This window comes from Chinchilla lanigera, unplaced genomic scaffold (assembly GCF_000276665.1).
Source record: "Chinchilla lanigera isolate Chin_1 unplaced genomic scaffold, ChiLan1.0 scaffold00040, whole genome shotgun sequence".
Taxonomy (NCBI): Eukaryota; Metazoa; Chordata; class Mammalia; order Rodentia; family Chinchillidae; genus Chinchilla; species Chinchilla lanigera.
Window position 1 is genome coordinate 7352138 of NW_004955441.1, and position 14094 is coordinate 7366231.

The 14094-nt window shown below is 35.7% G+C and overlaps 1 protein-coding gene across 4 annotated transcripts in view; it reads right to left on the reverse strand.

Moving 5' to 3' along the window:
- Window positions 1-14094, reverse strand: part of Thumpd2 (THUMP domain containing 2) — a 40490-nt gene that overhangs the window by 22670 nt on the left and 3726 nt on the right. For all 4 annotated transcript variants that reach the window (XM_005390906.2, XM_005390907.2, XM_013517626.1 and 1 more), the window contains exons 2-6: window positions 9309-9444; window positions 7496-7911; window positions 6356-6433; window positions 3985-4037; window positions 1985-2072 (exon numbers count right to left, since the gene is read on the reverse strand). In XM_005390906.2, coding sequence (XP_005390963.1) covers window positions 1985-2072; window positions 3985-4037; window positions 6356-6433; window positions 7496-7911; window positions 9309-9444 — 771 coding nt within the window. The remainder of the gene's footprint in view (window positions 1-1984; window positions 2073-3984; window positions 4038-6355; window positions 6434-7495; window positions 7912-9308; window positions 9445-14094) is intronic.

Genomic DNA, 14094 nt, shown 5'->3' on the forward strand with positions numbered 1-14094 from the left:
GTGGAGGCCTCAAGTGGGGAAAAGAAGACGAAGTGAAGGACACAGATGATAAGGAGCAAATGATAAGGTCTCCTTGTAGGGAGTAAACACAAAAGACTTGGCTGAAAGTCTCACCTCACCTGAAGAAGGGGAAGTTGAAGAAAGTGAGTGTTTTGGTGGTAAAACAGACAAAAAAACAAGTGTGTCTTTGTAGAGGAAATAGTTGAGGTCCCGTTTTACAGTAACTAGAGTTGGATATGTTTAAGGAAACTGGGAAAAGAAATTTATGGGCTAGAACAGTGAAGTAAGGTCCCCACCACGAGGGAGAACAATGAGAAGATTAGAAACCACGTAACTTGGTCGTGGGAGCAAATGTTTAAACATTTAAAAAGTACACAGAATTACTTTTGACATTATGAGCAGAGCAATACAGATCCAATAAGTGGAGCTGTCCTACCACTTCTGAGTCCTCTTACTGAAAAACAGAGACTGTAAGATCGGGAAGGATCTTAGTACGTGTGTATTTGTATGAAAATACTTATATTTGAAAATAGTAGCAAATAAATTTTAGAGAGATGCAAACAAAAAGAAAAGAGTAAAAATAACACATGGTGAAATTTGAGTTCAAAGTCAATAATCACGATAAAGACAACTTTATGTAACAATAAAGATATAATTTGCAATGAAGCAGTAATGTGCATATGTATCAAACTGGGCAGAAGTTGAATAATGCAGTAACTAATAAAAAATCTTAATTAAAAATATAATAACTGATTTTAAAGGATCCTTTAGAATGGAGTAAATAAGGTAAATATAATAGAATATTGTAAATTAGAAAATAAGCTTTTCATATATTCATTGAACATTTAGGAAAATTGATTAAGATCTTGGTTATAGGGAAACACAAATTTTGACATATAAAGGTTTAACAGGCCACTTTTTATATGATGCAAAATAAATTAGGGATAATAAAATGTAGCTAACTTTTTTATTTTAAAGACAAAAAAACAATGATACAGAATTTCAAAAGAAGATAACAGGAGATTAACAATGGTTAATGAAATGTGTGTTGTTATCTTCAAAGTAGTTGCTCAGATTACAGGACACAGGCATGAAAAATTGATCAGACAAGATAAGCACAAATCATTCTTTTTGATGAACTAATAGAAATCGGTAGTATGATTATCTTAGCTATCTTGTGTGTATGTGTGTATATATGTATTTTTTTCTTTTCCCATCCTTCTTTTTTCCTTTTCCCCATCTCAGTTTCTCTGTCCTTTTGAGCAGTTTCTTCCTCTTTCACAAAATCTATTGTACATCTTGGATCTTATTTATTCTTTCTGTTTCTTACAATAGGGAGACAATATGATATTAACACATGTAACTCTGACTGATTTTACTTAGGAGTATGGTCTCAAGTTGCATCCATTTACTATAAGCATTGAGTTTATCCTTCTCTGTGGCTGAACAGTACTCCATTGTATAAAAATACCAAATCTTTTTATCCATTCCTCTGTTGATGGGCATTTGGGTTGTTTCCAAGATTTAGCTATTATAAATTGTGCTGCTATAAATATGGGTGCACATATATTGCTGTGGTACAGTGTTCTTTATTCATCTGGGAAAATACCCAGAAGGGGAACAGCTGGGTTGAATGGAGCCTCTAGTCCTAGTGTTTTGAGGACCACACTGATTTCCCCAGTGATTATACCAGTCCACACTCCAACAGTGGAGGGAGGTTCTTTTTCCCCACATCCCTGACAGCATTTGTTATTATTTGATCTCTTAATGATAGCCATCAAATGTAGCTAACTTTTAATAGCCTTTTTGTGGCCACATACTCTTAAAAATTTAGCAATACACAAAGATATCGCTTTAGAAATTTTTAATCACTGTAACAGAAAACAAAAGGAAGCAGGCAATAAAGATGTTCATGAGCAAGAGATTGAATAAATTAACTATAAAAGGGCCTTGCTATTAACAAGAATAAAAATATTTTCCTTACCTTAATTTCCGCAAGAGATGCCATCGCCCACGCTACGGTAGACCGGAGTCCAGCTGTCCTAATGTAAGTTCTGCTGGCTAAAGGAACCCTGCAATAAAAGACACTGATCACATGCCAAATACTAGTAGATGGTAACAGGACATAAATAAAAATGATCCATCTATTCATATCTGAGAATCATTTCAACAAATTCATTGGACATATTCTCTAAATTAGAGACATTTTAACCTTATTACAAAATAATTTCTCTAATGGGCACTTAGTCTAATCGGCCAGTGTGGTATTTCAGAGAAAAGTAAGCTTTTTGGACAAATGAAATTTAAACTCTCCTGCCAGGAGGATCACTGCAAGTTCAAGGCTGGCTGAGCTACATAGTCAGTTCCAGGCAAGCCTGAAATACCCAGCAAGACCCTGTCTCAAAAAGACCAAGAAAAAAACATAACCACAAAGGAGGCAAATCTTTTTTAGTTAATTCTTCCCACACAAAATACACCTTCTCTTGCTATCCAGAGTTATCAAAAGGAATGTATCACTTTATGACCTAAATCTAAATCTAGTATAGCTGAATGGATGTTAAACCTCAAATCTGTTTTTTATTGAAAAATTCCTTTTGCTGTGTGCTACACAACTATATTCCCAGCACTCTGGAAGGCTGAGGCAGGAGGATTCCAAGTTGAGTCCAGCTCAGCTAACTTACTTACTTAACAAATTAATTTTTTAGCTATCTATCTTTTTGGAGTAAAAGTATTAAAAAAACGTTCATTGGGGCTGGGGAAGTGGCTCAGTAGCACAGGTCCTGCTTAGCATGTGCAAAGGCCTAGGTTCCACCCCCAGCATCGTCCCACTGTTTAACTACTTTATGAATTCTTTTAAAAATATATTTTACATGTTGCTTATTTTGCTAGTCTTTCCCTACCTTTGCTTTGGCAACCGTCAATAATTATACTGATTTCAACGTGATCATTTTTCATTCCGACCTGTCCTTTCTGTTTGCTATTTTATAAGGCCAAAATACTTAAATTATATCAATCAGTTTTGTGAATCATTTACAGGGGTTAAGGGCTGGGGTTCCAAGAGGCAGTGGATTAGGACAGCCCAGAAACCTTACAGGAGAGCAGGCTAGGTTTGGCCTGGAAGAACCTGTAAGGCACTGGGGCAGGAGGGGGCCAAGGGAAGCCGGCAGGGCACCGGGGCAGAAGGTAACCTCAGGAGTCATAGTCCTTGCTGGTGGAAACGCTCAGGGAGCCCACCATACGACCAGCAGACAGCAGCAACCCATCAGTCAGTGTCCTCAGACTCCTACGAGGTTCTCAGCACTGAGAGTCAACTTCTAGAGCTCACCACTAAGTAAGAGCATTATAATAATTGCAAGCATGTTTTAAAAATCACAATTTAAGACTACAGATGTATAAACAGGAACTGAAGGCAAATACAGTAGCACAGGACTTTCCTGATCTTTGAAACATCCCTTTGCCTAAATCCACCTAGAACACGGGTATGTGAGTTGCTTTCTCATGTAAGCAGAATTCTGAACATGAAATATTTTTAAGATGTTATTAATATTTATAACTCCCAGAGACTGAAAGTCACTATTTTCATTCAACTAGCTCCTTCTAATGTGCCTACTAAAAGTACCTGCTGCATTGTATACACTCAAGAGATTTTTAAAAAAGAAATAAATCATTTCACATATTATTAGTAGTGCTCTGCATGACTAGGGAGGCATATAAAGACGTTAAAAACTAGTGACAACCTCTTACAACAGAAGAAAAATGGCATTAAAATCTAGAGAATGATGAATTTAAAGAACTATGTTACACTTTACACAGACTAAAAACTTTAGCGTAAACATGGGTCTTTGAAAATCATTTCATAATATAGAAATACTTAGATATACTTTTCACGGTTAATCTTGTTATCAGTAGAGGAGTATAAGCAAGCCTTTTACAGCTCTATAAACTCTTAAGCGACAAACTTGAAGCTTAAAATACAATAGTTACCTGAACATAGGAATCCCTGCTACAGTGTAAATGTTATTTAGATGTACAAAGATCTGAAAGAACAAAGAAAGTTAGAAAGGAACAAGAAATTGCATTGCCAAATTACCAACAAATTAAACTTCTACTTTGAGCTTACATGATCTATATTTTAATAAGAAATTAACAACAGCCCAATTTGTCATATCTGGAAAAGTGTTCCATATCTGTTTCCTTAAACAGAGGCAAATTAAACTTCAAGTATATTTCATGGACAAATTCTGAGGTGAATCTCTTATATAAGTTATATGGAGAACCATGCTGCAAAGAACTCAAAATCTTTTTTCTCTGAGATTCTTTAAATTAGCATACCTGGATCAGACTTCTCGGCACTTTTGGTTAGAGAAGACGTCCCAAATCCATCCCAATTTAAACCCCAAGTAATCCTGAAGGTCACACAGGACTAAGATAGGCTAAAAACACCTTCATGGTAACAAGAACCTTTTTTAAGGTCAAATACATGGTAGGAAGCGTATCCTTTTCTTTCTCAACTATCTTTGGGTTAAGTTTCTGCCTCAATTTCCTTTCTGCTCTTAGGAATACAGAGAATTCATATGGCTCAAGTTATTATTAGTAAGCCCCAAGAATTTTAAAAGGTAGAATCTTTCTTACATGTGTAGTATGATATGGCTTAGGGAATATTCTAACTGTCATTTTGAAGAATACTCTAACTGTCATTAACATTTGATCCCCAATACTTTATCTCAAGGATTTTGTTTTATTTTATTTGTGGTACTGGGGACCAGATCTAGGGCCTCACACATGCTAGACATGCACTCAACTACTCAGATACCGCCAGACTCCCAAGGTTATTTTGAATACAAGCAGTTTAATCAGAATATTTTGAAATTGATATTTTCATTAAAAAAAGTATCTGAAGTAACTCCATTTAGACATGTAATTCCTTGATTAAATATCACAGCTGAAGTTTCTAATTTTATACACTACACATTTTAGGAAAATATGGCTTAAGATTTATTAAACTTTATTTATTAAATATTTATTAAGTATCTGAAGTGACTCCATTTAGACACGTAATTCCCTGATTAAACATCATAGCTAAAGTTTCTAATTTTATATACTACACATTTTAGGAAAGTATTTATTAAGATTGTTTTCTATTTATAATTTATACTAGATATGATACACTGACCTTCCTTGCTTTTACATATTCAATGCTATCACAGCTTCTTCCACTATAAATTTTTTCCCATCAGTCTTGCAGAAAATGCCGGAGATGCAGCTCAGTGGCACAGCGCCTGCCCGGCAAGTGCAAGGTCCTAAGCTAGATTCCTAGTAGCAGAAAAAACCCAACACCCCCCAAAAAACATTGCAACAGTTTTGCAGAACAAAATTTGTTAAGATCTGATTCTATCCATTTTTAGTGACAAATTTTATTAGATGTAATTTTATTGTTATCAGCTTTGTTTTATGATTATTTCTACCAAGCATAGCTACTATAAATTGCATTAAATGGCTGGCAGGAACTAAATTTGCTAGTTTTTGAATGAGCTGATCTACGAGAAAATTGTCACTCTAACCATGAGATGGAGGGTGGATGGAGAGACCAGGGAGAAGATAAGAGACCTGGAAAGGTGGCGAGGAGAGAAACTCTAGCATCAACAATATTTAGGGGCCATAATATTTTGCAGGAGAAGTTGCATATATACCAGGTATTACTTTGTTAAAAGGAAAAAAAAAAAAAAAGTATTCTGATTCATTGGGTTCATCAATAGATCCGTGTGATCCATGCAAGTCTATACAACAATGCACAAATTATGAACTAGTAGAATCATAAAAATGACGAGCTATCCACTTTGTAAGAAGGAATTCAAAATAAAGTGAAAAATATTTTTTGCTTCCCCACGTATTGCTTACTACCATGAAAAAATAAACACAATCCCATAACCTTAAGAAAGCCACTATTAACAGTACCAATTGAATTTTGTGCCAGGACCTTTTTGCTATTTATTTTCTTTAAACAATAGCTGGAAATTCTTATTAAAGAAACTTGTTAAGTGGAACAGAGATTGTGGACAGCATCCAGGAAACCTACCTCACAATTAATGTTTGTTTCCTTCAACTTTGACCAAATGACTCCATTCCAAGTTGAGTGTGTGCGTGCGTGCGAGTGTGCGTATATGCTTAGATAAGATATTTTCCCACTGAAAACCACTAGCAAGATTATCTGCAGTTCTACTTTTAAAGGAAAAGTAGCCTAATCCATGTGACACGTCTTTTAAAACTCTAAAGTTGACAAGTACAATAAAAATAGATGACACTGTCTTTAAAGAATTAGGTTACACCTATACAAATTAAAACAAATATTTCTTACCTCTAAATTTGGATTCCTCAAATCTGCTTTCCATCCAAATTGCTTCATCAGAGCAATTCCAATTACTCTTCCTACTTCCTAGAAAGTAGCATGTTATAGAAGAGAACATATTAAAAACAAAAAGTTTAAACTTAAGCAAAAACTAACAGCTTTGTCAAAAAACTGAGTTAAATTATCTGATGGTAATTTAGCATTCCAGTATTAAAATATCATGCTATGCCATTTTACATTCAAGGCAGTAAGGTTGTATTTTACCTCCTTCATTCTCAAGTTTCACCCTTTGGTATTAATGTTTACTCATGTGTAATCCCTACTGTAACTCTAGGCACATGAAATTAGATATTAGGTCAGACTATGATCTGATGAATGTGGTCCTTCTTACAAGTGGAAATATGAACCATTTTAGCTATTACTATTCTCTGTGTTTAAAAATCTCCAGATCAGTATATTTAGACTCAACCTTCAGGGTATCCCTCTCTAACCTTAGGGGTTGGCTGCAGGACCCAGACCTGCCCTGGGTAGCACTGAATGCTCTAATGGCCAACCAAAGATGTTTTCTGATAATAACTATGACGTCTGCTCTTCCCCATTGTTGGGGCCTTATGTGTATTTCTCGACTTAGCTCCAGTTTCAATCTTCTGCACAGTACCTGGTGCAGCATAAATTCTTAATAATTACAGAACAGCACTGAGGGAATTCCCCAAAAGCGTAGGTCCATGATATCAGGATTTCCAAATGCAAAGGACATCTATGAATTTAAGGAAACTTTTTTTTGGGTGGGGAGGGTTTGTCTGGGTCTCACTATGTAGCTCAGGCTGGCCTTGAACTTGCAGAGATCCTCCTGCTGCTCAGCCTCCTAGTGCTAGGATTACAGGCATGCACCACCATGCCCAGCCCTTTAAGGAAACTTTTAGACAGAAAGTAAAAGGAGGTTATTACATGGAATGGTATACTCTCCTCTCAATAACTGAGGCTGAGTCAAGGAAAATGTATTTTTAAAAGAAATTTAATCTTATGAAATTAGGCCTAATTATCCATCTGGCCTGCTTGTCGGTTCTGTGAGGTTTACATCTCATTTTAGATCTAAAGAATGAGTAATTCTTTTAGAAAACAGGAGCTCCCTTTGGGAGGCAGGCATACCTGTGCAGTAAAGACATTCCCTATGGTTCCACTGCAGCGGCAAGATACCCTGAAGGTCAAGTCCTTCTGGCTATGAGTATCAGCTGTTCTCTCTGCCTCCCTCTGACCGTCTTCTTTTTCAAATTTGTCTCTGCTAGCGGTGGAATCTCTTTGCTCCAGGGTGTCTTCCTCTGTTTGTTCTTCCAGCTGGCATTCCCTGTGATCACCTTCAATCTTTTGCATTTCTTCTGTTTTTAATTTCTTAGCAATGATGCTTTCGTTTTCTCCTACTTTTCTTTTAAGTGAGCTAGCGACCCTCTGAGAAAGTTCTTCCCCATTTATGACAAGTTCAAGAAGGTTTTTCCAAACTGAAATGGCATCTAACCAACTTCCAGGATCATCGTTTACAAGTCGTTGTACTTCATTAAGTATTTTTCCTAAATAAATAAAAATCTCCATTATCCTATCTTGAAGCTTTAAATGATATATTATATTTTTGCCTACAAATGTCATTATCACGTTTGAAACATAAATTCTGTTGAACTTCTACATAAATAAAACTTCACTTTTATTTGGGAATTTCTGTGATTTATCATAAGAATACTGAACAGAATAAAGTTCATTCCTTTATATTATATGCAGTATTAAAACTGTCTTAAAATTCCTATGGAATTACCAGCTAATTCTTTTTTTTTTTTTTTATCAGCTAATTCTTTAACAAACCATTTTTCTTATGGTAATGTATATCTCTCATCAATATATGCACAGACCTAAAGTGTTTATTGATTTTTAAAATAATGATGATCTTGTCTATAAAAATTAAGGTAAAAAAAGAATAAATTATAAAACACAGCTCAGAAATATAGCAGCTGTCTCTTGGGCCTATTTCATTTTAGACCACACAATATTAGCACAAATCTTAAAATAAGTTGCCATAGAGTAAAACTTCCAATAAATAATCCATTCATGACTTAGGCACTACCAGCATGCTCAGTAACATTTAATCTTTTCTTGCTGTTTAAGGGTCATCAAAATGATCCAAAAGTAATTACTGTAGTTCCCTAAAGATGAGGTGTATGAAATACTGGGATGAAATTATATTGACCCCACAGTATAATACCTGGGGATTACTTTAATTTTTCTTGCTGGTCTTGATCGCTTGTCATTTGTACCTTTCTTGAAATAGTTTATCATAGACGATATAATTACACGATCTCTAAGGCACACTGGCGTCAGCAATCCAACTGAGGTTGAAGGCAGTGGTCAATCCTGCAGTGCCTGACCCATTTTTTTTGCACTTTAATCAAGATCCTTAAATTATTTTCACAGACTATAAAGTTAGGGTGTGGATGAGAAATATCTTAGGTCCCTTTTTACTAATAAATAAACATCAGTTTATTGAAAACAGTGAAGGTCTAGAATTAGGAAATTTTACCATGCAGTGTTTTATAATTATATCACTCAGTTAAACTTTACGAGGTGATAGGTTTTTTTTTTAATCAATTTATTGTTAAAATAATGTACTTTGGGTTATTACATACTTCTAAATACAAATAAATGAAACTGAAAACCTTTATCTCTAGAGACATTGCCAGATCGTAATTCACAACGATGGCCTAGGCCTCTAAGATCTCAGAAGGCAGGCAGCAGATCACAAAGAAGAGACAGGTTCTAATACAATTACATGGTAGGAGTCAGCAAAAACAGAAAGGGATATAACTAATGATGCCACCTGTGTGAACACATCATCAAAATGTGAAACGCCATATAGTTATCCCAAAAACTCAGAATACAATATATCATGTGGGTATAAAGCAACAGGGATAGACCGTACCTTTACTTAGAGAAGCAGCAGCAAGTGGAAACTGCTTTTTAATCAGCAAGAACAGTCTTTCAGCAGATTTTAATTTTTTCAGCATATTCAAATCAGAACGGGTAGTGAAAAAAACCTTTCCTGAAACATATTCAACCTAGAGACAGACAGACAGCAATGTAATCCAGTGTCAGAACAAGAGCCATTTTCTTCCCCCTTAAGAGGTTAAGCACGTCTTCTAGATCACTGATGACGAACCTCTGAGAGCTTTCCACGGCACAAACACCCTCTGTGATACATGTGCCACAGGTCCACCACCACCATTCTAGATTAACATTAAAAAATGACCATTGCTTTCTGAAGCATCTATTATTTGTTAGGGACCTACACTAGATTCTCCAAATACGTCTGCCCGTCCTTCTTTGTAATCCATGAAGGTACATTTCATCACACTCATTTTACACATAAGGAAACTGAAGTTTAGGTTAGTTTAATTTGTATAAGGTTACATAGTGACCAAGGTCATAGTCTCTCTGTGTTATTCTACATCTTATAAAGTACAGATACATATACTGTTAGAAAAATAATTACAGAATACTGAGTCATTATATTACCAAACCTCATGCACAATTTAAAAGTGAGCCAAAGAAAGGTGTAATGTACAGCACAAATTAGGACAGATTAGGTTTCTAGCTCAAGGTAGGTATGTATTAACCATCTGCCAGTGGTCTACCAGGAAGCCTGAATAATAATAATAATAATGTAACAGACATACAAATCATATTAACAGACATACAAATTATAATAATGTAACAGACATATAATTTTATAAATTATAAAACACAGCTCAGAAATACAGAAGCTGACTCTTGGACCTATTTCATTTTGGACCACACAATATTAGCATAAATCTTAAAATAAATTGCCATACAGTAAAATTTCCAGTAAATAATCCATTCATGACTTAGGGACTACCAGCATGCTTAGTAACACTTCATCTTTTCTTTTTTTTTTGGTTTTTCTCCGGTACCGGGAACCGAACTCACGACCTTGCGCTTGCCAGGCAGGCGCTTTGCCGCTGAGCTAAATCCCCAGCCCCACTTCATCTTTTCTTGATGAGCAAGGGTCATCAAAATAATCCAGAAAGAATGCTTCAGAAAGAAATGGTTTTTTTTTTAATGTTAATCTAGAATGGTAGTGGTGGACATGTATCACAGCAGGTTGTCTGTGTCGTGGAAAGCTTTAAAAGGTTCATTAAAATGCAAAATTTATAAGACAGTATCTTGAATTAACCTCAGAAAAAACCAAAGAGTTTTAATATAATGGACCGATATACTGTAGGTACTATCAATCTGGAAGCTACTGAATATGGAAGCCAAGATTACTCAAGCTTGGGGAAGAATCCCACAGGATTTGGGAAGAGAGATTCAAACAAAACAACAAGTTGCACAGAAGAGAAAAAACCTGGCTAAGGAAACTGTAAGTGTGCCGGGCAACATCTGCTGTATTATGTTGACTGAGAGCGTTGGGTGGATGGAAGGCGTGGCTGAGATCAGCCTGATCTATGATCGTGAAACTGTGAGTAGCGCAGATGGTAAAGGTCAGCCGTTACAGAATGTCGATGAAGACTGTGACAGCACTGCTTTAGCTGGCAGAAAAATTACTTGGGAAGAGGCAGGAAAGACTGCACATAGGATGTGATGCTGGAGGGAGAAGCACATCACTAAGGAAGAAATGATGAGACACATGTCTGTAGGAACTGGAAAATGCACAGAAGCAAGGATAAGTGCCTCAAACAAACCGGCTTTGAAGACAGCAGTATGTGGTAAAGGCAGAGAAGACAGGAAAAGCGAGGAGCACTGCTTTATAGGGAGCCCCATGAGTGTGGCAAATGGAGCCCTATACCAAGGGAATCTAATTTTTTTTTTTTTTTCCGGTACTGGGAATTGAACTCACGACCTCACGCTTGCCAGGCAGGTGCTGTGCCACTGAGCTAAATCCCCAGCCCCGAATCTAAATCTTTTAAAACCAACTCAGCTTTCTTAAGTTCAGCATGGATGTGGTTTGTCTTGAAATTCTCCTTTTAGCAGGGGCCATGGGCTGATGAGTGTGGTTCTAAATTATCTCCTAGAACTAAGGTATCAGGGAATCTCTGATAGCAAGAAACCTGGTCTACAGTGTATCATCTTGAAAGGCGGTAGAAACTTGAAGAGGTATCGCCAGTGAGAGGTGAACAGGTAGGACACGGTCACTCTTGGAAGGGATTAACGGTGGCCTCAGGGAGTGGGCTGTGTCTCATGGGAGAAAGATGTTTTAGAAGAGCAAGTGTGGTCCCTTCCCACTCCCTCATTTTCCCATTTGCATACATACATGCCCCTTCTAATTGCAGCTGGTTCCCTCGCTGCTTCTTGGCCATGCTGTGATGCAGACAGGGTGGCTCTTGGCAGGAACTGTGAACATTCTGTTTGTACTTTCTAGCCACCTGAATAGTGAGCCAGACAGATAAACCTCTTTTCTTTATATACTTCCCAGTTTCGGGCATTCTATTATAGCAAAGTGAAACAGATTTAGACACCACGTGTTCACATAGCAACAATTCAGGGGAACTTGAACGCCAAAGGTTTTGTTTTGCTTTGAATGTGATATGGTCTGATTGAACTTTTGAGATGGTAATTTCTGGGGTTACTGCTCTAGGTAAATGAAGAATTCTTACTCTAGGGTGACACCAATTAAGACCCAATAACGTAGGTATTAGTAGTGCAGATGATCAACACAGGTGGAGGAAGAGATGATGACATTATGGAGAAAAATGGCGAATGAGAATGTTTAAAAAAATCAATATTTAAGGAAATAGTAACCCAAACAAGAACTGGTTTTCAGAATTTCTTTTTCATCACATAGATGACATTTTCTAAACTAAATATACATCTCAAAATGTGCAGACCATGAAACAAAGTTTTACAAAGTAACTTTTCAAAAATTCAGATTTTGTTACCTGGCATAAGAAGATAGCTGATATTATACCAATTGCAGAACTATTTAATAGACCCACAATACTTTGCCAAGGTTCTGGGGAAATTGAACTAAATATTTTACTGAAAATGTATGGTTTTAATAATTGAGAACTAAAAACAAGTCTATTGGTATAAGCAGATTCTAGGCCAATTATTTTATCTAGTAGTCAGTGATAAAGACAATGATTTATAATTCCTTACTTATATAAAGTTTCTATTGTTTTCATTTAGTTATTAAACAAAACATTTTATACATTTTCAGTAAAAATATCTTCCTTTTTAAAAAAAATCCCCTCTTTTTTTTTTTTTTTTTGGTACTGGGAATTGAACTCATGACCTCATGCCTGCCAGGCAGGTACTGTGCCTGAGCTGTATCCCTGGCCTTATTCTCTTTTTAAAAAAATAAATATTCCTACAAAGAACATGACTACCAGTTAAGAAAACCTAAAGAGTTTAATGTACTTAAGGCTTAAAATCATAATTATACTATGTGCTGATGCCCTAAAATACCAAATGCAGTCTCAAACCAAATTTAGCAACATTATTCTCTTGGAAAATTAACACAGGCCTTCTTCTTAGAAGTAATAAGCACATAATCTGAAGTACTTTACTAAATTGTAAGATTGTCACTGTGAGAATCACATAATCATAGAGATGAACACACATGGGTTACACTTTGTGAAGATTACATTACATCTGAAAGAAGTAGGGAGATTGAATTTTGGTGATAATGATTTCGTCAGCTGCTGAAGCTGTATTTCCCCCTCTTTTTCAGTTTATTGCTTATCACTGGTCATATTTAGTAATAGTCCTTAGGGAGAAATATAGCATTTTAAAAGACTTCATTCTAATATTTGTTACTTGAAAATTCATTTATATGGTTTTTTCCATTTGGAATTTAATTATAATAAAGTGTCTCAAATCAGCTGTTTTTATGCCTAACACTTTTTTTGTGTGTGTGGTGCTGAGGACAGAACTGAGCCTTTGCCATTCTAGGCAAATATGCCTAAGACCTCTGAAGATGAAATAATAGCTCCATTAGCTTTTCGTGTATCCAAGTGGTTAGCATTTTTTTTATTCCTTTTAAAATGTGTGGACTCAAGTTTAACACAAAGTTTAAAAGTTTAAATCTAGGCAAAAACATAAAGTATTACCAGGAGGTGCCAAAATTCTTCTAATTCCACAGATGTCACTTAATTTTAGAACAAATTTTAAAGTACCTAGTGATATGTCAATGTGGCATTTAAATTTGTTTTGGTTCAATTTAGAAGATGTGGTTCAATTGAAAATTATATTTCTTTGATTTCCCAAAAGACATTCAATCTAAAGGGGATACAGAGACTTAAAAAAGGCAACCTTATGCGATCATCTCATTAAAGGACAACAACTACAAAATAACTATCTGCGTAGCACTAACTCCCTATCTCTTCCTACTGTCATGATACCATTAAAAAACTGGAAATTGTTTGGGCTATTGCTATGAAGGACTTGCGTTAATCATCCTTGATACATGGATTCATAAAGATCAAAGCATCAGCCGACAGGATCTTTCTGGTATGCTGGCATTAAAGATACCTCTGTTACATTCAATTGTACCTCATATAGAACTAGTCCTACTATTATTCTTATAATAAATACTATTTCATACAATACTATTATAAAGAAAAGCTTAATTTTATGTAAGTTTATATATTATATAATACATAATTTAATTATAAAAATATATAATTTTTGCCAGGTGTGGTGGCACATGCCTGTAATCTCAGCACTGAGGAGGATAAGGCAGGAGGATT